The 22,661-nt window shown below is 35.5% G+C and overlaps 1 protein-coding gene across 1 annotated transcript; it reads left to right on the top strand.

Moving 5' to 3' along the window:
- Positions 1-4,462: 4,462 nt before the first annotated feature.
- Positions 4,463-22,526, top strand: TDO2 (tryptophan 2,3-dioxygenase). Its single transcript, XM_080796216.1, has 12 exons — positions 4,463-4,556; positions 4,760-4,865; positions 6,111-6,201; positions 8,290-8,360; positions 9,569-9,696; positions 11,393-11,579; positions 12,842-12,949; positions 16,412-16,523; positions 17,709-17,766; positions 19,338-19,417; positions 20,169-20,259; positions 21,942-22,526. The coding sequence occupies exons 1-12, from the start codon at positions 4,465-4,467 to the stop codon at positions 22,093-22,095; spliced, it is 1,278 nt and encodes a 425-aa protein (XP_080652342.1). The 5' UTR covers positions 4,463-4,464; the 3' UTR covers positions 22,096-22,526.
- Positions 22,527-22,661: the final 135 nt, after the last annotated feature.

Raw genomic sequence — 22,661 nt, 5'->3', positions numbered from 1 at the left:
CGATTGGAGTTTTACAACACTTTACATCATCAAAGTGGACAAAAAACAGTTTTTATAACCTTGAATTTGAAACTACTACAATTTACTGGGATGCCTGGTTAAGAACTGTCTTCGGCTCAGGTCATGATCTTGGAATCCTGGGATCGAGTCCCACATTGGGCTCACTGCTCAGTGGGGAATCTGCTTCCCCCTCTGAGCCTCGCCCTTCTCGTACCCTCTCTCTCTCTCAAATAAATAAATAAAATCTTAAAGAAACTATTACAATTCACATTTGAAATATCAATGGAATTATTTTTTTAATGTCCATGGTTTTTAAGAAATAAGGAAAATAAGGAAATAAATTATGAGTTTATCCATAAACATTTTCCACAAATATCACATTCCATAGTCCAGAATAACAAAAGGTCACCTGGTTCACAGCTCTTTTCTGATACTTTTGCCTTGTGAGATACACAGTTTTCTCACTTACACAAAGGCTTAAGGCCACCCTTACATAAACACATCTCCCAATGTAGTCTTTTTTCCCCTTGGAAACTAGTTACCTTAAATCCACATGAGTAAAGAAATAATCTCCTAATTGATCCATAATTAACATTATGAGTACCCCTTCCCTCGAAATTAGTGTCCTAATAGTTTCTTGTTTGTCTTTTCTTGGATCTGTCCTAATAATAACAAGCAAATATCACTAATGAATGGCCATACTCAAGTTTATAGGATTGACTTTGAAAAAACTTCTATTGTATAACTGAATCCCAGTAAACGAATTTAATTCTCTTTGGGCTGCCATCTTTGAGAATCAAACAAAACAGCAGCAACAACAAAACAGCATCAACCACAAATGATTACTTTATACAACAAATGGTAACTCACTATATCAAACAAATGAATGGCTTCTTGAATGGCTGCTATGTTCACAGAAACTTCTGAGCTGAGAAATTAAAAAATATTTTGAAAAATAAAAAAGTAACTATTCAGTTCCTAAATGTATTAGATCTCACAGTGAATAAGAGCTGTATGTATTAGTTTGGCTTCTCCAAAGCAACGCCTGAGATGAGGACCTGGGAGACATTCCCGGGAATAATAGCAAGAGAGCAGGGAGCGTGAGACAGGAAGGAAAAGAAGAAAAGCCAAAGGATTCCTTAGTGAGGTCAGTGCTGTGAATAACTGGGATTCCTCCAGGATATTTGGAAAAGAGTGCAGAGTGCCTTCAAAACTATATTCTGAAAAATAAGATGCTGGAGCATTTATCCATGAGAACTCCTTTCTTGGCTTAACGTTTCTGTGTCTGCCACAACACTTAACTGTTGACTAAGAAAAAAATGTGAACAGTTGGGTTATAGGGCAGGGGTGGAAGTTGCAGGAATTCTAAGCTTTGAGGGTTATGGAATAGAAGAACATGTAACATTTTATAACTGGTTACATAGAGCCTTTTTTGGGGGGAAACCCATACTGTGATGGTTGAAGGAGTAAAGAAAATTCCTATTCACTTTGCAAATTTAGCCCAATGTCTGATCCTGCTAATTCTTGCCTTTGTTTCATCTTCCAGGCTCACTTCTCTATATCCTAATCTTAAAAAAAAAAAAAAAATCTTAAAAAAACATCTCTGGAAGAACCAGAGATGTCTGTTTTGGTTTTAGTAGTCTTAACTTATTATTTATATTCTTTTATGAGATAAATAAAAAAAGGTCTCTGTCTTTTTATTTTGTTTTTGTTTTTGTTTTTGTTTTTGTTTTTGTTTTTTTGGAGAGGGAGAGAGGTGTCAGGAGGAAGGGAGGGGGAAACAGAGAATCTTAAGCAGGCTATACGGAGCCCACTGTAGGGCTCGATCCCACAACCCTGAGATTATGACCTGAACCGAAATCAAGGGTTGGACACCTAACTGACTGAGCCACTCAGGGTGTCTCCTCTCTCAGGTTCTTATTATTTTTACATCTAAAACAAATTATGTTGTTCCTAGGCTCAGAACTGGTCATGCTGTATGTCTTCCAAATAGGCTTATCAGTCCATTTTACCTTTAGCATAGTCCTTCTGTAATCAATGTGTACACAGAACTCAATGCATATACAGTGAGTGTAATCTTACCACAGATAGCTGCCTTTTACCCATACGTTCTCCTCTATTTAACTGCTATAAAGCCTGGGGCTCTCATCCTTATATTTGATTCTTTGAGTGAGAGTGTATTTCTAGAAAGTTTGTGTAAAATATCTGTACGTAAAATATCTTGGGGACAGCAGATACTGTATTGGTTAGATGTTTTTCATCTGATCATTAAGGAACAATATTTTAATCTGAGGTGAACATCAGATTGCGAAATTGGTTTCTGGAGCCCCTCGGTGGCTCAGTGGGTTAAGCCTCTGCCTTCCACTCAGGTCATGATCTCAGGGTCCTGGGATTGAGCCCCGCATCAGGCTCTCTGCTCAGCAGGGAGCCTGCTTCCGCCTCTCTCTGCCTACTTGTGATCTCTCTTTCTCTGTCAAATAGATAAATAAAATTGTTTTAAAAAAAAGAGAGAAACTGGTTTCCAAGTGGCAAGATTTAAGTGTTGGCGAGATGCTGACCATATATTTATATATTTATAACCAGCCATACATCTTATAATACTTTCAGTTGCAAAAATCAATGGGAATATAAGTATTTGAGGGCACTCCCATTATAGTTACTGTCCTGGCTAAAGGCAACAATACTTTCTTAGATTAATTTATAATTTCTCTAATGCATTAAATTTAAATCTTTGAATAATTGCTTCGCGTGTTGCTAACGTTAACCGCTGAATTGACACTACTTTAAAAATCCAAGTGGAATCCTATTTCAAAAGAAGAAGAAGAGGAAGAAGAACGAGAAAGAGAAGGATGAGAAAGGGGGAGGAAGAATGGGAGGAGGAGGAAGGAGGGGGAGGACGAGGAGAAGAAAAGAAAACTGCGTTCCTTTGAAAATATTTAACTTTTCTAATTTATAGCGAAAAGAACATTTCCTCATTTCTTTCACTAGTATGTTCACCACCAGGGAAGTCCTCTTCTCAGCGCCAAAGGCTTAAAGATAGCAGAATCAATTATTTAGCTGTATTCTTTGTAAACACATACCTACTTGAACATGATGTGGGGGAAAGAAGAGTTATTAAACACTTCCTGCCACCAAACACCATGGGCCAGGGCCCTCAGGACAGTGACTCCAGCTCTCCCACAAAACCCCCTCTCCACTGTATGAGCAGGGCCAGAGTCACCTGTAAAATCCCCAAGGGAATATGAGGGGTCCAGAGTATGGTTTTGATGATTTCCCAGTCCGCTTACAACACAGCACTTTCGTGTGGTCTAGCATTCTGTAAACTGCAGCAAACACGGTCATTTATTAAGAATTTCATAAAATCAGGATTTGGGGTTGGGTCAGGATCTTTGAAATTATAATCAGTTTTGAACACTTCCATTTCTTTGGGTGAGGTAGTTGATACTTAGAGAAGTTAAACCACTTTTCCCCGAAGCATATGATTCATCCGTGGCAGAGCGAGACCTAGAAATAAAGTTTAGAATTTCATTTTAGAACTGAGACCATAAATAATGTGTTCTAGGAAAATATACTTTATCACTGACATTGTTCAGAACTGTGGGCCCTTTATTATTGTTCTTAACTTACCTCCAAAGTACCCCAGTGTGGATGACCCCCAGAGTCCTATAATTGCTGTGCCACAGGTAAACAGTAGATAATGATGTCCATGTAAGTTCTAATACAATACAGCAGCCCACAGGGTGCCTGGGTAGCTCAGCAGGTTAAGCATCTGCCTTCTGCTCAGGTCATGACCCCGGGGTCCTGGAATCGAGCCCCATGTCGGGCTCCCAGCTCAGTGGGTAGTCTGCTTCTCCCTCTCCCTCTGCTCCTCCCCCTGCTTGTGCTTACTCTGTCTCTGTATCTCTCTCAAATGAATAGATAAAAAAAAAAATTTAAAAAAAAATGCAGCAGCCCAACTGCTGCTAATTAGATGAGATTTAGGCCAAATGAACAGTAAAAATGAGATGGAAATGGGATTTGTGCATGAACCCTGCCTCTGTCATGCTCCAGGTCAGCTGTTGGCTTAGCAGTTACAAGAATATCCAAATCTGAAACTGAGAGACTAAATATTTGTTTTTTTACAAGCTCACTATATTATATATGCTAACACTATGCCAAGTGTGTCCTTGGAATAGAATAACTCAATGACATTTTTTAAATTTGGCCTCCATTGATTTATTTAATGTTTGTTATTTTGGATATAAAAGCAGAACTTAGCTAGTCAAATGATTTGGTCTGGCAGAATGCTCACCTCTTTTAGCAAACATACTGTCCCCAACATGGATCCTCTCCAAAGTTTACAGAGTTCAGCTTCTGTCCCAATTGAAACGAGAGCCTACCTAAGAGCACACAGAGAGGGCTGATTGGCTGGTTCAGAGAGAGCAGGAGAGATAAAAGGCAGCTGTAGAACATCTGGGAAGGTCAATGATATCATCGTTCCAGAGTCAAACTTCAGTGCTTCACAGACAGTGCGTTTTCACAATGAGTGGGTGCCCATTTTTAGGAAACAACTTTGGGTGAGTATTTACCTTTATTTGAAGGATGGTCAGGATCTTAGAAATGCCATTTCTGAATTTCAAAAGCATTCAAAATTGCCATCCTTATTTTGTTAAAAATCTCCTTTAAAATCAATTAGCGAGAGAATTTTGATCTCTCATATTATTAGTTATTATGCTTTCTCAAGATCTCCTGTTTTTCTTCTCCCTTATTAAATCTGCAGAGGTGCTTTTAAAAAATTATCCATAGAAGGCAATGAAGAAGACAAATCACAAACCGGTGTGAATAAAGCCAGCAAAGGAGGACTTATCTACGGAAACTACCTGCATGTAAGTGGTAGAGCTTTGCTTTCACGGTTAGGTGCTAAATTCTGCGAAGTGACATTTTCATGTTCTGGATGTTTTGTTTTGCTTTTCTCAATCACCAAAAAGTTTTCTGGGTGTAAAAACACATATGTATGCTTTTTGACTTTTGTTAGCACAATTCAGGTGACTCCTATACGAAAATTCACCTCTCTGACAGAGGTACCGTCCAAGCAGAGTGCGGAATCTTAAGCAAAAGAGCGTAAATGATAAGATAAAGTGGAGATAACTGGCAGACATTGCACCGCTTGCATAGATAGGACATGGTTTGTATATCCCAGCCTGGATCGTTGCAAATGTATCCAAAAAGATGATGTTTTTAAAATCCCTTATTGGAAAGTAGAAATGTTGAAGACAGATGTTTTCTTGAAATCATTAGTAAATGCAAGAAGGATATTACAAATGCAGTATTTGGAGACCATAAATGTGGCCTGTTTGTCTTCTATATTTTTTAAGAAGTGAAATGTTTAGAGCCTTTGATGCTTTCATTGATGGGTTTTAGGGATGAGCTGATAAAGAATGTTAAAATCTCCTTAGAATAGGCTCTTTGGGGGATAAAAGAGTAGAAGATAAACAGTGAGCTAAGTAGGTTACCAAGCTTTTATCATACTCATTTCAAGAGATAAAAGGGTTATGATTTCTCGCTGAGTACAGCTGTACTTGTTACGTAGAATCCTACCCAATACAAGTTGTTCTGAAAAGAATAAAAATCATAAATTTAACTCATTCTTTATGATTAAGACTCATGAATTGTTTAAAAGATTGCTTCTGGAGAATTTGGGAATTTGGGGATTTTTTTCCGATATTGTACTCTACTTCTTATTAAAATTGATTAAAAATAAGATTTACAATTTCAAAATTAATTTTTCTTTTTTAAAAATTTTTTCAGCTTTATTGAGATATAATGGATGTATATAACATTGCGTAAACTTAAGGTATATAACATGTTAATTTGACACACGTATATATGGCAAAATGATTATCACCATAACATTAGCTAACATCTGCATTGTATCACATAATTACCATTTCTTTTTTGTGGTGAATACATTTAAGACCTACTCTCTTAGCAACTTTCAAGAATATAATAAAGTTTATTAACTATAATCACTATGCTGTACATTAGATCCCTATAACTTGTCCATCCTATAACTGGAAGTTTATACAAAATTAGTCTGTCTTTTTTTGTTTGTTTGTTTGTTTTGTTTAAAGCTGGAAAAGGTTTTGAATGCACAGGAACTTCAAAGTGAAATAAAAGGAAATAAAATCCATGATGAACATCTTTTTATCATAACTCATCAAGGTAAGTTGCACAAAAGATTGGATGGTAACTATTCCACAGGCATTTCCCAACGATAATGAGGAAAGCATAGTGAAAGATCAAAGAATCACCTCCCTTAGAAACACTTCAGAATATTTTGCTGCCGGGTAAATTCTCATAAGGCATCCCTCTAGAATTTGTAACAGTCTTCTTTATGTTACTTCGCTGCTAGTTGGATCTGGTAGAACTTTAGCTCTTTCTTAAATCCAAGGGAACTTTCTATCTCTTGGAATTCACAAGGAATTTGCAAGATAAGATGGTACTGTTTTTCAGCTTGGAACTTTAAATAATTATTTTCAAAGGATGTGTGGGTGGCTCAGTTGGTTGAGCAACCAACTCTCAGACTCCTGATTTCAGCTTAGATCATGATCTCAGGCTTGTGGGAGGGAGCCCCACATCAGGCTACTTGCTGGGTGGAGAGTCTGCTGGAGATTCTCTCTCTACTCCTTTCTCTGCCCCACCCCCCCTAAAAATAAATAAACTATTTTCAAGAATTAGACATTCAAATTTATTGTGACTTTACATAATTATATATAGATCTAGTACTAAACAAAAATATAAAAGTTGTCTAAAGTGTGCATTTATTCTCTCCAGACTTCTTACCTCTGGGCAGTGGTTTTTAATGTAGGAATCCATGATTTCAGGAGTTTGGAAAGTACCTGACTCATTGAAATTGTGCACAGAATTTCATGAATATGTGTCTTAAAGAGGTCTGTGACCCCAGCATGTTAAGATTTACTCTAAGATTGTTGAAGGCATAATAGTGTCCTCTGTCTGACCAGGTCCAACGATTCATACTAGTCAGTGCCTCATTCCTAGACATGTTTTCTTTCCCTACCTGTTCTTTGTGTCTTTTCCTCAAATGGTTGCTTGCTTCACTGACTGGTTATAATGATCAGCTCCTTAGAGTAAAAAGATGAAGGTGGAAAATAATTGAGTTGATGTTTTCATGTTTACATTTTTATTGGTGATTTAAGCTAAGACAAAAATCAATAGAAGAGGAATCATGGCAGGGTAGCACATGTTTGGAATCAGAAAATTGTTTAGAATCCTCTCTCTACCACTGTAAGTTTATGTGGCCTTGGTCAGTTTTCCCGAGCAATAATTCTATTTCTCCATCTGTAAAATGGAGATAATTATTTTATCTTCTTATTCATAGAGTTTTGTGAAGATAAAATGAGCTAATGTACATTGAGCACTTAGCCCAAGTAGTATTGCACAAGATAAGCATACAACAAATGGGAGCTATCATGGCTTGATAAAGAGACTGTCCTCCCATCCTTCAGTTATGACACATGGTCAGTGGGTCATGGAACTAGTCACACAAAGTTAAACCTGAATAAAAAGATACAGAAACTGATTAATAAATATTTGATTTTCTCTTGGTCCAGATATGAAAATTAGATTCCTGGAAGTCTTCTTAAATATAATTTAAAATTATGATCTGATTCCTCCACTTAGCCATAGCCTTTGCCCATACAATAGCACCAAATAGAACGCACCAGATATCTCTAAGATTTTTGATATTCTATGCTCATCTAATGACTACACTGGCTATTTAGTTCATTGACTGTGCTAGGTACTCAGGGAGATAGATAAATACAATGAAGTTTTAGACTATTCACAAGCTTGTCCTCTCCATAATATTCTAAGCATCCAAAAAACAAAATTTTGTCATATTCTTCAGGTTAGTGATTACTAATATCTCAGTATAGAATGGAGATGAGTGTCACTTCTGCTTTCCCATAAACCTCCAGCTTCCACACAGGAAATTGGAATTAGATTATGTGCTATATCTTAAAAAACCTAGACAGAAGAAGTCAAAATAATAATAATGAATATGAAGCATAGAGAAAACATGGCTGGCATAGTAAAACATTCAATGGAAGAAGACTATTGTAACATTAACACTAATATTTGTTTATAGTATAAATATAAGATTATATTAGCATTTATTGTTTTAAAATTACATTTATTTCTTTTTTGATGTGTTAACTCTGTCTTTTATGTAATTATGGTAAAAAAATGCTCCCATAACTTTCAAGTTGACAATGATTTTTCTCATTGCAGCTTATGAACTCTGGTTTAAGCAAATCCTCTGGGAATTAGATTCTGTTCGAGAGATCTTTCAGAATGGCCATGTGAGTTCTCATGTCACAATGTTGGATTTATACTTTTTTTTTTTGAGAATGTAGAATACTGTTAATTAGAAAAACTTATGACTAAATGATGGAATTATTAGTTAATGGAAACATTTAAAAAATACTTCTGAGTGGACAAGTGTGTAGTCATACTTTCCCAGTGCCTGTTACCCTAGAGCTACACATTGCTTTAAGATTCAAATTTCAGTTTCAGGCCTCTTGTTTAGAACTCGATTTTTTTTTTTTTTTTGCCCTTAAAGAAAGTTGTTATATATGTTGGTAGATTGCCAAGATAGCTAATATAGATCCTTTAAATAATAGGTACCAGAATTGTATTTCTTGTGTGTGTGTGTGTGTGTGTGTGTGTGTGTGTGTTTTCTTTCAAGATGTTATTTCTAATGAATACTTGCTATGGGGAGATAGGAACAATGATGAGGAAGGTGAAACAAGAAGAGAGAGGAGTGATAGAAAAGAGAAGTGTTAGAAGAAGAAGAAGAGAGTGGTAGAAGAAAGAAAAAGAGGACACCTGAGTGGCACAGTCAGATAAGGGTCTGCTTTCTGCTCAGGTCATGATCCCAGGGTCTTGGGAAGGAGCGCTCTCCCCACTTATGTTAATGGCCACTTTGAGGCTCTCGGTAAAAAGCAGATTTATCCAGGTGTTGCTTAATCTTCACCGAGAAGTTGCCATGTTTCCTCGACCTTTATTCCTTAAAGCCAACTAAGAGAGATTTACTTTGACATCAGTGGCTGTTGTGTTCCGAAATTGACCTCTCATTTGCTTCCATATAATTTTCTCTTTTTAAAGAAATAGAAATGACTCTTCTTTTGCAGACAATATTCACACACAACTCAAAGTGGCTATTAATTCAATATATGTTTATGGCAATTTTTAATTCCCACATTCCTCTTTAAAATAGAGAAAGTTTGGGGCGCCTGGGTGGCTCAGAGGGTTAAGCCTCTGCCTTTGGCTCAGGTCATGATCTCAGGGTCCTGGGATTGAGCTCCACATCAGGCTCTCTGCTCAGCAGGAGCCTGCTTCCTCCTCTCTGTCTCTGTCTGCCTCTTTGCATACTTGTGATCTCTATCTGTCAAATATATAAAATAAAATAAAATAGAGAAAGTTCATAGAGGTACACTGTTGTTGATAGTCTATTGTATCTCCCAGAAAACAGAATTGATTACTCGATGTTTCATTTCTTAACCATCAGGTTAGGGATGAAAGGAACATGCTGAAGGTTGTTACTCGGATGCACCGGGTGGCGGTGATCCTGAAACTACTAGTACAGCAGTTTTCCGTCCTGGAAACCATGACGCCCTTGGACTTCAACGACTTCAGGTGTGGACTGGTGGCTTTGTAAGAAGGGTGATGGGAATTAAGGAGGGCACATGTTGTGATGTGCACTGGGTGTTACATTGAACACTAGATCAAAAACTAATGACGTTCTAGGGGTGCCTGGATGGCTCAGGGGGTTAAGGCTCTGCCTTCGGCTCAGATCATGATCTCAGCGTCCTGGGATTGAGCCCCACATCGGGCTCTCTGCTCAGCAGGGAGCTTGCTTCCCCCTCTCTCTCTCTGCCTGCCTCTCTGCCTACTTATGATTTCTCTCTCTGTCAAATAAATAAATAAACTCCTTAAAAAAAAGAACAGAAACTAATGACATTCTATATAGAGACTAACTGAACTTAATAAAAAAAAAAATCGTTGTTAACTTAAAAAAAAAAAAGGCAGCAGTGGCATTTGACCTTTCATTCCTATGGGGTAAAAGAGGAACATGTGTTCTGTGTAAAAAGCCTGTCCCACTGACACTGTGCCACTACAAACATGAAGGAGTCTTAATCACAAAGCATTTGAGAAGTTAATAAAAATATTCATTCACTCACTTTTACATATGAACATAATATGATCGATTAATTTCAATTCATTGTTGTGTGCCTTGTTTTTATCTAAAAAGGATTTTACTCTTGATCTTACCCAAAGGTTGAAAAGCCATTAAAAAGAATTTTAGATAACTTATCAAAATGGCAACATCACTGACACAACACATATGACTAAATTTTTAAAAATTTCAAACTAAAAATAAAAGAGAAACAAGAGTTGACAGGAAACCTGTCAGCAAAAGTGTCAGTTTAAGTTACGGATTGAACTATAAATGTTAGCACTGCATTTCCAGGTAGCCAAAGCCATATATATATATATTTTTTTATATATATAGTATATATATTATTATTTTATATATATTTTATATATATATATATATATATATATATCTAAGTTTTTTTGTACCAAAATCATAGAAGAGCTTTTCTTAAGAACATTGGGTACATTTAATCATGTAATAGGCAGTGTCTCAAACATGTGTGATAGTCAAGTAGAAATGTAGTAAAATTCCTTCATGGTGGTTTTAAAAAAATGAAGTCTTAAAACCAATTAGATGAAGGAAGCTTAGAAGGATGTAAGAGTTTGGGTGACTGTGGGATGGGAGGAATAACATTTTTTGATTGCTTACTTTGTGTCAGGCAATATCTAATTTGTTTTACTGATAATATCTCATTGTATTCATAATGATGCTAGATAGTGAGATCAATGATGATATCCAAGAATATAAATTTTAGGAGGGACTGAATCTGTAAAGAATCTTTTAGTACTATAGATTAGGAAATATTGCACAATGTCCATGTGTCTTTATCTCAGGAGAAAATGAGTACACAAACACATAAACATATATGTGTATATATGTATGTTTGTGTTTATGTATATACATATGCATGTGCATATATGACATTTCCCACATTGTGTACACACTCCATCTTTAAATTGATTAATTGACAGCAACAATGATGTTTAGGGGTCTCAATTTTCTTTCTTCGGTAAGATCAAATCGCAGGTCCACCTCTAGGCAGTTGTGTCCCCGTTCTTGGTGATACCTAAGAGAATAAAACTGATGACATCTCAGTAGAAGAAAGCATAACAGTGATTTACAATGTCAACCCTCCTCTTCTTTCTCTTCTCTTGCCTTCCTCCATTTATCCAGAGAGTACTTATCTCCAGCATCAGGCTTCCAGAGTTTACAATTCCGACTCTTAGAAAACAAGATAGGCGTCCTTCAGAGTTTGAGGGTCCCTTACAACAGAAGACATTATCGTGATAACTTCAAAGGAGAAGATAATGAACTGCTACTTAAGTCGGAGCAAGAGAAAACACTACTGCAGCTAGTGGAGGTACATACTCAGATATCATCTTTGAAGTCTTACTCCCCACGTCTTATTAATTTAGTTTCTGTTAGATCAAAATTTTAAAACTCAAGTGTTTTGTCACATTCATTGTAAATAAAAGCAGAAGAATTTATAAAAATACTTAAGCTCAACTAATTAAAATATTTAAAATATAAAGAACTCTCCTGAGAGTTTCAGAAATATTTATATAATCAGCTGTGTTAATATTTAATAACTTCATCTTATAAAAAACAATTCTTTTAAACAAGTCTACTAAACCACATTTAATTAGCTGATTTTTAAGCTGAGTGTAGTTAATTATTAAATGAGGTTTACTTCTTTAAAATATTCCATTATTGAACAGTTCTACACGTTGTGTATTTTTCTCAATTAACCTAAATTACTAAGAGCATAGTCTTCAGAATTTGTTCTCTTCATAACTTAATTCCCTATGGGTCTATAAAAGGTCTTAAAGGATTACTGTTTCTTCTTCAGTAAATTATTAAATAAAGATTATATGGTCCTAATTTCCTTCACAAGAGGTTTTTTTGTTTGTTTGTTTTGTTTTTTTACCTTTGCAAATTAAAATTATTTTTAGGGACTTCTACTCTGCACACTAATCCCCTCAGTATTGTAAATGTGGATTTAGGTTAATACATTCTATCTAATGCCAAAAACAACTCATAAAGAGGAAAAAAGAATCACAAAGCTGATTTCAAAATGAAAAAATAGGTTAAATGAGAATCCACTGAGATGCACGACTTTTGTTTCATTTTTACATTAAAAAAATCTTGTATATGTTCACTCTCCTGAAATTAAAGTACATTTTTAAAAAAAGTCTTGTGGACTCTTAAAATAATCAAGTTGTTAATTGATTTCAAAGTCGCTAAGTATACCATGCTCCTACATCCTTCAGCTCCTAAACCATAAGGTATTTTGAGAATAAACCAGAAGACTTCATTCAAACAACATTTAGATATGTTCATAGATTTATAGAACAAAGTTGGGATTTCTGTAATAATCTATTTCTTAACAAATAAAGAGTAAATATTTATCAATATGATTGCTTTAAAGATTAAGAAGTGAAATATAATAAATTGCTATTCTTTAAATGAAATAGAAGGGAAAGAAATATTTATACACAAAAAACATGTGACATATGTTTCTCAAAATTAAGAAAATTTCCTGTTTCAAGTTCATAGATGTTAGGCACAATGTATTTTACATATTTTAAATTTTATAATTTATTTACTTAAAAAATACTTCAGGCATGGCTGGAAAGAACACCAGGTTTAGAGCCACATGGATTTAACTTCTGGGGAAAGTTTGAAAACAACATTGTGAAGGGCCTGGAGGAAGAATTCAGAAGAATTCAGGTATTTATGATGCCATAACTAAATATAAGTTTATTACAGATGAAATACTGAGAATTTAACAAATCTCCAATTTTCTCTTAAACTTCCATTTTCCTTATATTCCTTTCCTTTCATAAATGTATCTGTAAGAAGTAAATTACTTAATAGATTTTATTTTATTTATATATAATAAAAACTAAATTAAGAAGTTCATTATAGATAAGATTTTGTTTTTGATAAATATATCAGATTAATAGACCTTTTTACTTGTATTGAAAATTTCATATTGTGACCAATTCTAGACAGAAGTAGGCTCACAAAAGACCAGTCAACCAAATATATTTTACCATATAATTTTCTCAGGACTCATACATATTTGCAGGGCCCTTACTGGCTCTCAGTTCAAATTTCTTTCGTCTTAAGAAAGATATTGTTGTTTCTTCATTTCTCATCTTCTCTTCATGACTACATTTCTTGAAAAAATTGTTCCAATTATATATCTGGAGAGGCTGCATCAGGTAGTACTTAAAGCTGGAACTTTTAAGTCAGTCACACTGCATGGGTTCAAGTCCCAGCTTCACACCTTAATGACTGACATGGAACTTCTTCTGTTACTTAAACTCTCTTTGCTTCACTTTCACCAATGGTAAAATAGAAAGTAAGACTATCTTCCTTGTAGGACTATTATGAGCATTAAATTGGATGAGTATCTGTAGGGTATTTAGAACATGGTTAGTGTAGGTATTTCTTTATCATCTAATCCTCAACCCAATCCAGTCTGTCTTCTTGTCCCCTCATTCACAGATGGCCTCCAGGTATATAAATCCAATGGCCATTTTCATTTTACTTCCTCTCCTAGTGGCATTCAATAATGACTACTTATTCTTTCTTGGATATTTTCTTTCCCCTTGGTTTGGTATGACATTGCCTTCCTTTAATTCTCTGGCCCTTATTGTCTTGATTTGTCCCCTTTACTGGCTCAATTTTCTTCTCCGACTGATAAGTGGTGGGATTTCCCAATGCATTGGCTTAGACACTTTTTATTCTCTCTCTGTACTCTCACCACATGAACTCATTCATACCCACTGTTTTAATATCTGCTTCTAAACCATAACTCTCAAACATTCATCTCCAGCATAGATAGCTCTTTAAATTTCAAATTACATATTTCACACCCTACTTTATAATTTCCTCCTGGTCCTCTCAAAAACATAACCATAAAACCACACTTAAAAAATTCCCTCCTCCGGGACGCCTGGGTGGCTCAGTTGGTTGGACGACTGCCTTCGGCTCAGGTCATGATCCCGCAGTCTTGGGATCAAGTCCCGCATCGGGCTCCCAGCTCCATGGGGAGTCTGCTTCTCCCTCTGACTTCTCCTCGCTCATGCTCTCTCTCACTGTCTCTCTCTCAGGTAAATAAATAAAATCTTAAAAAAAAAAAAATTCCCTCCTCCTTCCATGCTCCTATCAACTCAGTCTTCTACAAATTGAAAAAACTTTTCCCTTACAAACCACGTGATTTGTCAAGTCTGCAATGTGTAATTGATCGTTGGCACCTCCCTCTTCCTCAATCACTTCTTCAGCTTATCACAAAATCCTACCAATTTTACCTTCTGAATAGCTCTCAGGTACCTCCATTTTATCTATCGCTCTTAATCAAATACAAACTGCTCTTGTTTTTCACCTGGTCTCATAATTTCTCTAAACTATCCTTTACTTCTCCCCAGTATGACTCCATTCCAATTTATTTTGCATACCACAGTTTGAGCAGTCTTCTCAAAATGCAGATCTGATCACGTTCTGCTTTTGCACGAAACATGTTTATTCCTCCTTACTGTTTTTTTTAATAGTAGGTATTTTTTTTTAATTTTTTAAATTTTTAAAAATTATTATTAACATCTAATGTGTTATTTGTCCCAGGAGTACAGGTGTGCGAATCATCACGCTTACACATTTCACAGCATTTCCTCCTTATTGTTTTTACAATAAATATAAAAACCTTTAACATAGCCTTTCTTCAAAGTGATTCATGATCTCATATGGCCCAACCATATTGAATTTCTTTAAGATGAATTTAGTTTTTTAATTTATCACCACAGAATCTTTTTCATGTTATTCCCTGGGCTTGAAATATTCTTCCCCAAGTAACTCATTCCATTCTTCAAGTTCAAGTAGAACTTCTTCAAAAAGATCTCCCCCTGGGGCACCTGGGTGGCTCAGTGGTTTAAGCCTCTGCCTTCAGCTCAGGTCGTGATCTCAGGGTCCTGGGATGGAGCCCCGCGTCTGGCTCTCTGCTCAGCAGGGAGCCTGCTTCGCCCCTCTCTCTGCCTGCTTCCCCCTCTCTCTGCCTGATTCTCTGCCTACTTGTGATCTCTCTCTCTGTGAAATAAATAAATAAAATCTTAAAAAAAAAAAAAATCTCCCCCTGGGGTGTCTAGGTTGTGCAGTCTGTTGAGAATCCAACTCTCGATTTTGGCTCAGGTCATGGTCTCAGAGTCCTGGGATCAGGCTTTTTGCTCAGCAGGCAGTCTGCTTGAGATTCTTTCTCTCTCCCTCCCTCCCCGCCCCTCTCCTTGCACTCTCTCTTTCTTTCTTTCTCTTAAATAAATATATCTTTACAAAAAAGATCTCCCTTGACCTCTTAACTACTGTAAGTTATCATGGCATTATATGGCTCCTGCTTTGTACTGTCCAGACTTGCAATGTAATGACTAGGTGATTATTTGTTCAATGTCTTATTCCCACCAGATGATGTACTGCATGAGATCAGGGAACTCAATTTTTTGCTCACGATTTTATCTCTATCACCTTAGCATGACATTTATTAAATAAATGAGTAATTAATTGATAATAATGTGCTTACAAGTTCTCACCACATGAGTGATTGTTCAAACTAAAAATAATTGACTTAACTGATTTTTGCTTCAGCTCAATTGAGTTGTAAATAAAACATATGTAGTAGGCAGAACTATAAGAATTTCCTTAAATGAATCAATAGACAGCAAATGAAAAAAATATCTGAGGATGGAAAAAGTCTAAAAAAATCATACTTACAATATATAATACTGAATATAGAATTTTAATTGAATAGTTTTTTTGACTGGAAAGTCTTATTTTTTCCTAAGTGGAATTACTTTACTTTCTGTTTTAAAAAATAGCTGTCTAAAATTAGAACATTATCAGCCACTTGTAGTTATCTGCAGTTTTGCCTATCTGAGTCCATTTCTCATGATATTTATGAAAATAATATTTGAGATTAACAAGTTCATATAAATGAATAAAAGGATAGAACCAGTGAGTGTGAGGAAAACCCATCTCATAAGCTACAGGTTCCAAGTTGTATTAGATGATGTGGTAAATATTCCAAGTGCACCCTTTCTGCTCCTGGTGAGTCTATTTCTCAGAAGACATGTTTTCTGAAATAAGAATCTATGAAATAAGAATCCCCCTTTTGGGGATATTAATGCGATATCTTCCTCCAAGGCTAAGGAAGAGTCAGAAGAAAAAGAGGAACAAATGGCTGAGTTTCAGAAACAAAAAGAGGTGTTACTCTCCTTATTTGATGAGAAACGTCATGAACATCTCTATAGTAAGGGTGAGTATTTTATTCTAAGGGTCCTTTCCCCAGGATGTATGACTATGAGATCAAAATATCAAATCTTACGTGCAGGAAATAAAATGAAAATTTATATTACACTCATAGAATCAAGAACTGGTTTAATTTTATCTGTTATAACCTTATGTGGTAAGTTTACATGCCCAATCTATCTCAAAGATGTTGTAGTCAGAAGCTTTCATAATATGTGTCAGATATGCAGGATACCAGGAGAAATCAAATATGATTTTGCAATTTAGTTCACAATGTAATAGGCATAGAAATGAAGAAAAGCAGTGTAATTGTAAACAGTACAGTAGTACAGAGCAGAGGAATAAGTATTATGAGGGCAAGGGTGGCTTTGCAGAGGAAATCAGTTTCCCAAGCAGACCAGAGAGAGCACATATTTAGACTTTCTAGCATAATTAATGTAAGGTTATTATTTTCTGAAGTTCATTGACCAGTGTCATCAATACCTTCATAATTTAACTCTTCTTTTATATGTTTGAAATTTTTGTGTTCATTTGTATTTGGAACTTCTATTACAAAGTATTTATAAATCTTTTGCAAATGAGCAGAGGTAAAAATTATTTTTTTAACATAGGTACAAGGCATAACAGTATATGAAATTAATATGAAATGCTACAAACTTTAAGGTTGTTAGTCTCAGTTTTCTATACAACTTCTGTGAAGAATAGCAAAATCTTATTTTTCTGCAGATAGAGCAAAGCCTTTTAGTAGAACACACATATGAGATTTTATATAATGGTTGTACTCCTTGAAGCCAAGTGATTCTAAGTAATTAAGTAATTTTAAGTGAATTAGAAAAAACATATTTTAGTATAGAAGTCAAGTATTTTCTATATCAAGTTCTCTAGCATGATACCTAAAGATTTTGAAAATTTAAAATGCATATATTTATATTTTAAATGCATATGTATTATATAAATAAAGTGTGTATATATAAAGTATGTATATATATTATATATATTTGAAGTGTATGTATATATATGCATATATAGATATACATATTAGTTTGCTTTTTGAATCTAAGGAATAAAAAATTCAAACCGAAACATTGTTTTCTAAAAACACATAAAACTTAATTATTTAAGGTGATGATGCCAAATTAATATGACTTCCCTAAATTCCTCATTAAATTGAAACTCCCTATGTATCCTGTAGGTGAAAGACGACTGTCATACAGAGCACTTCAGGGGGCCTTGATGATCTATTTTTACAGGTAAAAACAAAACTGAGTAGAACAGAAGTTGAGGAGTGGGTGCAGATAATGTATCAGGTATAAAGCTTATAAACTGCAATCATAGTTTTAAAAAGTCATTAAGTTTTGGAGGGAAACTTAGAAAATAATTGTGAAGATTCATTAGTTTTTGTCTTTTAGATAGTAGGAATATAACTTTATCCCTATAGTGGGTAGAAATATACATATATACACCCACTAATTAATTAAATATCTTTTTTATTAAATTCTACAGTATATTATATGACACTAAGTGTCCTAAACTGCCAAAGTTTAATCATCCTCAGAAACTGTCACAAAATATCTTCCAACATTAAACGATGATGTAGGTATTTTTGTTTTATGAAATTAAAAAAAGTGGATAACGTGGAAACAACTTTATAAATTCTTATCTTCTTCATTTTGCAACTTCCAGTAAAATTGTCCTCACTGTCTAAAGTGCATGAGGTGTCCGTTAAATGTCCATATACTCGCATTCCATGTGTATGAAGGCCTCATCTTCATGTTTCATAAATTAAATGTGTCAGAACAATGGAGAGCACACTAGCAAACGTTAAAAACAAAACCAAAACAAAACCTCTGTTTATTGGACCTCTTGTATTTATTTGAGTTTTTAATCTTCTCAAATTCCGGGGTGCCTGGGTGGCTCAGTCGGTTAAGCATCTGCCTTTGGTTCAGATATGATCTCAGGGTCCTGGGACTGAGCTCTGAGTCAGGCTCCCTCCTCAGCAGGGAGTCTGCTTCTCCCTCTACCCCTCCCAGTGGCTCGTGTCCAATCTCTCTCAAATAAATAAAATATTTTTAAGAACTTCTCAAATTCATTTCTTCAGAAACATCAACAAAACATTTTTGACTCTTTTCCTAAAATTCTGCTCAGTTATGCCTCTCAAGTTTATGTATCTGAAGCAGAAAATGTACTGAGAGTATTGAATAAATGGATGAAGAAAGGAAAAAAAAATAGGTATTAGAGGAAATTAAAAGCAATTTTTGTTTTTGAGTTTTTCCTAGAAGAAGCTGGTGAATCTGAGGTAAATAAGGTAGAATATATGTCTACTTTTTTTTTTTAAAGATGTATTTTTATTTGAGAGAGAGAGTGAGAGAGCATGCACGAGTTGAGGGGAGGGGGACAGGGAGAGGGAGAATATCAAGCAGACTCTGTGCTCAGTGTGGAGCCAGATGCAAGGTTGATCTCAGGACTCTGAGATCATGACCTGAGCTGAAACCAAGAATTGGACGCCTAACCAACTGAGCTACTCAGGTGCCCCTATGTCTACCTTTTAACGAGAATCAATGTTGGGTGTGATTCTGCCTGGTCACTTCACATATATTACATGGAATATTCTAGACCCTTTAAACAAATGCTATAAGTTGAATAATAGTATCTTCATTTTTGAGATGAAGAAACTAAGTTTGAGAATAATTCAGGGCTGCTATAGCTCTCAAGAGACAAAGTTGACATTTGTTTCCAGAGCCAACAGATTATAAAACTCACAGCCTCTGAACACATTGGATTTGCTTCAGTAGATTTCTTTTCATTATTATTTCTTCTTTAGGGAAGAGCCTAGATTCCAGGTGCCTTTTCAGTTGCTGACTTCTCTCATGGACATAGACACACTCATGACTAAGTGGAGATGTAAGTCTCCCCACCCCTTCCAGCACTACCACCTCAACCCCAATAATCCTTCCCTCCCATCCTGTTCCTTTATTCCTTTTCTCCATCTGTCTGCTCTCCTTCCCGCTATCTTTTCTTTCCTCCTTTGTGGGTGAATGAGTTGTTTTTTTGTGTTCTGATTTTTTTTTAAATCAACCCAACATTTATTCTCTCCCAGGGTCACATACCCATTATACACAACAAGCATAGTGCCTAGGGCCCAGACTCTCTGCGGGGGCCCATGAAAATGTTTTATTTAATAATCAGAAGAAAAAATTAAATTTAGGTTAAGTAGAATGTCTTTATATATAATCATAACTTATTCATCTTTATGCCAACGCGATTTTAAAATATGATTCTCATATATATATGTACATACACATATATATATATGTATTTTTGTTTTTCTTTAAATGGAGGAAGGGACCCATGAAGGCAAAGGCAGTGAGGGCTTGTGAAAGTCATAATATTGCCCTTCTCTTCCCCTGTTGTGTTCACAGGCTAGTACATCATTATGTTGGATGGAGTCACATCCATATAGCCTGAACCAAGTCGGGTGCCAGGCAACCTACTGGTCTCATCTGGCTCTCACATGCAAACCTTCCATATGGCTAAGTGATAAGGAGTGAAGCTTTTCTCAGAAGCCATAATCATTACCAACCCCTTGTTTTTAGAAAATCGTAGAACTAATGGCAGAAAAATATCCATGGAGTTAATCTGTGTATTTGCCTAGATAACCATGTGTGCATGGTCCACAGAATGTTGGGCAGCAAAGCTGGCACTGGTGGGTCCTCTGGCTATCAGTACCTGCGCTCAACAGTGAGGTAAGATGGGGGAAATTCACCTGTTTTTCTTGATGGAATTGCTGACTTTTGGTTTCTCTACCTACATTATCTAGGAAATGTGATTTATACTTGCTTCCATCTGAACTCCTGACAACACATTTATACTGGTTAGATTAAGGTATTCCTATTAGAGAGGTCATTTTAAAAATCCTTAATTTTGGAGCTTCATAATTCTGATCGTGAGATGAAAAGGGGCATGGTACCTGTGGTCGCATGACTTGTGAGGATGTGAGAGAGTTCATCCAGGGAGGAACATTTTCAAAACAGCCTGGCTCAAGTTCAGACTAGATTCAAACCGTTATCATTCATTCCACTAAAGTCCTCTTGCCCGGTGGATGACACAGCTGAAAAATAGTTTCTTGCTTCTTGGTATGACTCTATTATATAAAAACTACTCCCATCTACTCCAGAGAGTTCTCAGAGGGAGTTTACAAGGAAAGGGGCTGAGATTTATTTAGCACTTAAAACACACTAGAGAGATTTATGGGACATTTATATTGTTAATTTATTTACTGTTCCCAACATTATAGATGGAGATAGAGATAGTTACATACATATGGAAACCAGGAAACTTACAAGGCCCCCCGGAAAGGGAGAATCAGCTCAAGAACAAATTAGATATTCACACTTAGTCTCCAAAATTCATGTTGCACATGGTTTTCAGTCCTAATGTTACTACAAGATTGACAGTTATAAGACACGCAGGTTCAATTTTCCATCCTTTTTATACATTTTCATTTTCCCTACAGACAAACTCAAGACTAAACAACTTATAAAATTCATTGGTTTGAATTTTCACAATCATAACCTATTTTCTCTTTCCCTGGGGATAAATTCTGTAAGCATGAAACAGTAAATGATTGTACCACATGGACCTATACCTCAGTGGATGGTGGGAATAATGAACACTTGCAGCATTTCTAGTGTTCCATTGTCTCATGAAGTCTTCACAAAGGCCTGGTTAGAGGAAGGGGTTGTAGTTTTTATTTTACAGAGTCTGGAATCAAGACACTGAGACGTAGACAACTTGTTCAAGGTCACACGGGTTTGTAAGTCACAGAGCAGAATTTGAGCTCTCATTTGGCCTCAAAGGCAAATGCTCTTTCTCTATAAAACTGCCACAGTTAAAACAGTTGACTAACACACGCAAGAGTGATTGTAAATGTTAAAACCACATTTGTAGATATTTACTAAGAATCTAAGTTGGCATTTCAATTTATTAATCCATTCATGTCAGTTACTTGACAGCTACTTTTCAGGTGGGAAATATTTTCTAATGAACAACTAGGAATTTTGTATGCTTAAATGTTTTTGAAATTTTGCATATCATCCTTTCAAAGTCAGAAACAAGAACATACCCTTATCTTTATGAAGGTAGCATGACAATCATAAGACTCTGTGTTTTAGTCTGAACCAGCCTGGTCAGGATCAATGATACACATAATACTGTTTTAGGGGCATGAACTTTGGATGTGGCATGAAAAGGAAGTGATTTTAATGCTAATATTCCTTAATTCCTTAATATTACATGTATAATATGCACAAAATATAACATATAATGTATAATGAATCATAATATTAAATACTAAATCATTATCTGAGAAATTTTAAATATTTCACATCAATAAATCTGTACCATCTGTATATTTGTGTTTTTCCAGTGACAGGTACAAGGTATTTGTAGATTTATTTAATCTTTCAACATATCTGGTTCCCCGACACTGGATACCGAAGATGAACCCAAGTATTCATAAGTTCCTTTACATGGCTGAATACTGTGACAGCTCTTACTTCAGCAGTGATGAATCGGATTAAAATAATCTGCAAAAATCTATGAAGACATCGATTTCTCAGCCTGTCTTTTTAAAAATTTTCTATGAATTTTCATGATACACAAAGAGTCCTACTGTATTATATGTATATATATAGTTAAGCACTGTGGTGATCTGACTTAATCCTGTAAATAATTTTATTAACTCATTTTTGTGATAATGTAAGACTAAACATTAAGATAAGAAGTGAATTCAATTGAACTGTAACATTGTACATAGATTTTCCTATTGAAACTCAGTGTCCCCTGATACCTTAGTATAACCACTTAACACAATCATTATGTCATTTCATAATTTAATGGGCTTGTAAACGTCAGCTATTTCAAGTATTTTATGGAGTTAAATGTGCGATTGTGTACAAAGACTTACACAAAAAAAATTTAAGAAATAATAAGAATCAGTCTCTTTTCCATATATTGTTTTGGAAACATTGCTTGTATTTATTGGGACTCTTGATGATCCAGGACAGAAATCAACCTGAAGTTTGCCTAGAAGGGACTTGCTGGACAATTCCACTAACTCAAACAACTGGGAAGAGCCAGGGGATGG

Source organism: Martes martes (genome assembly GCF_963455335.1).
Source record: "Martes martes genome assembly, chromosome: 2".
Taxonomy (NCBI): Eukaryota; Metazoa; Chordata; class Mammalia; order Carnivora; family Mustelidae; genus Martes; species Martes martes.
This window is presented reverse-complemented; position numbering and strand designations above follow the sequence as displayed.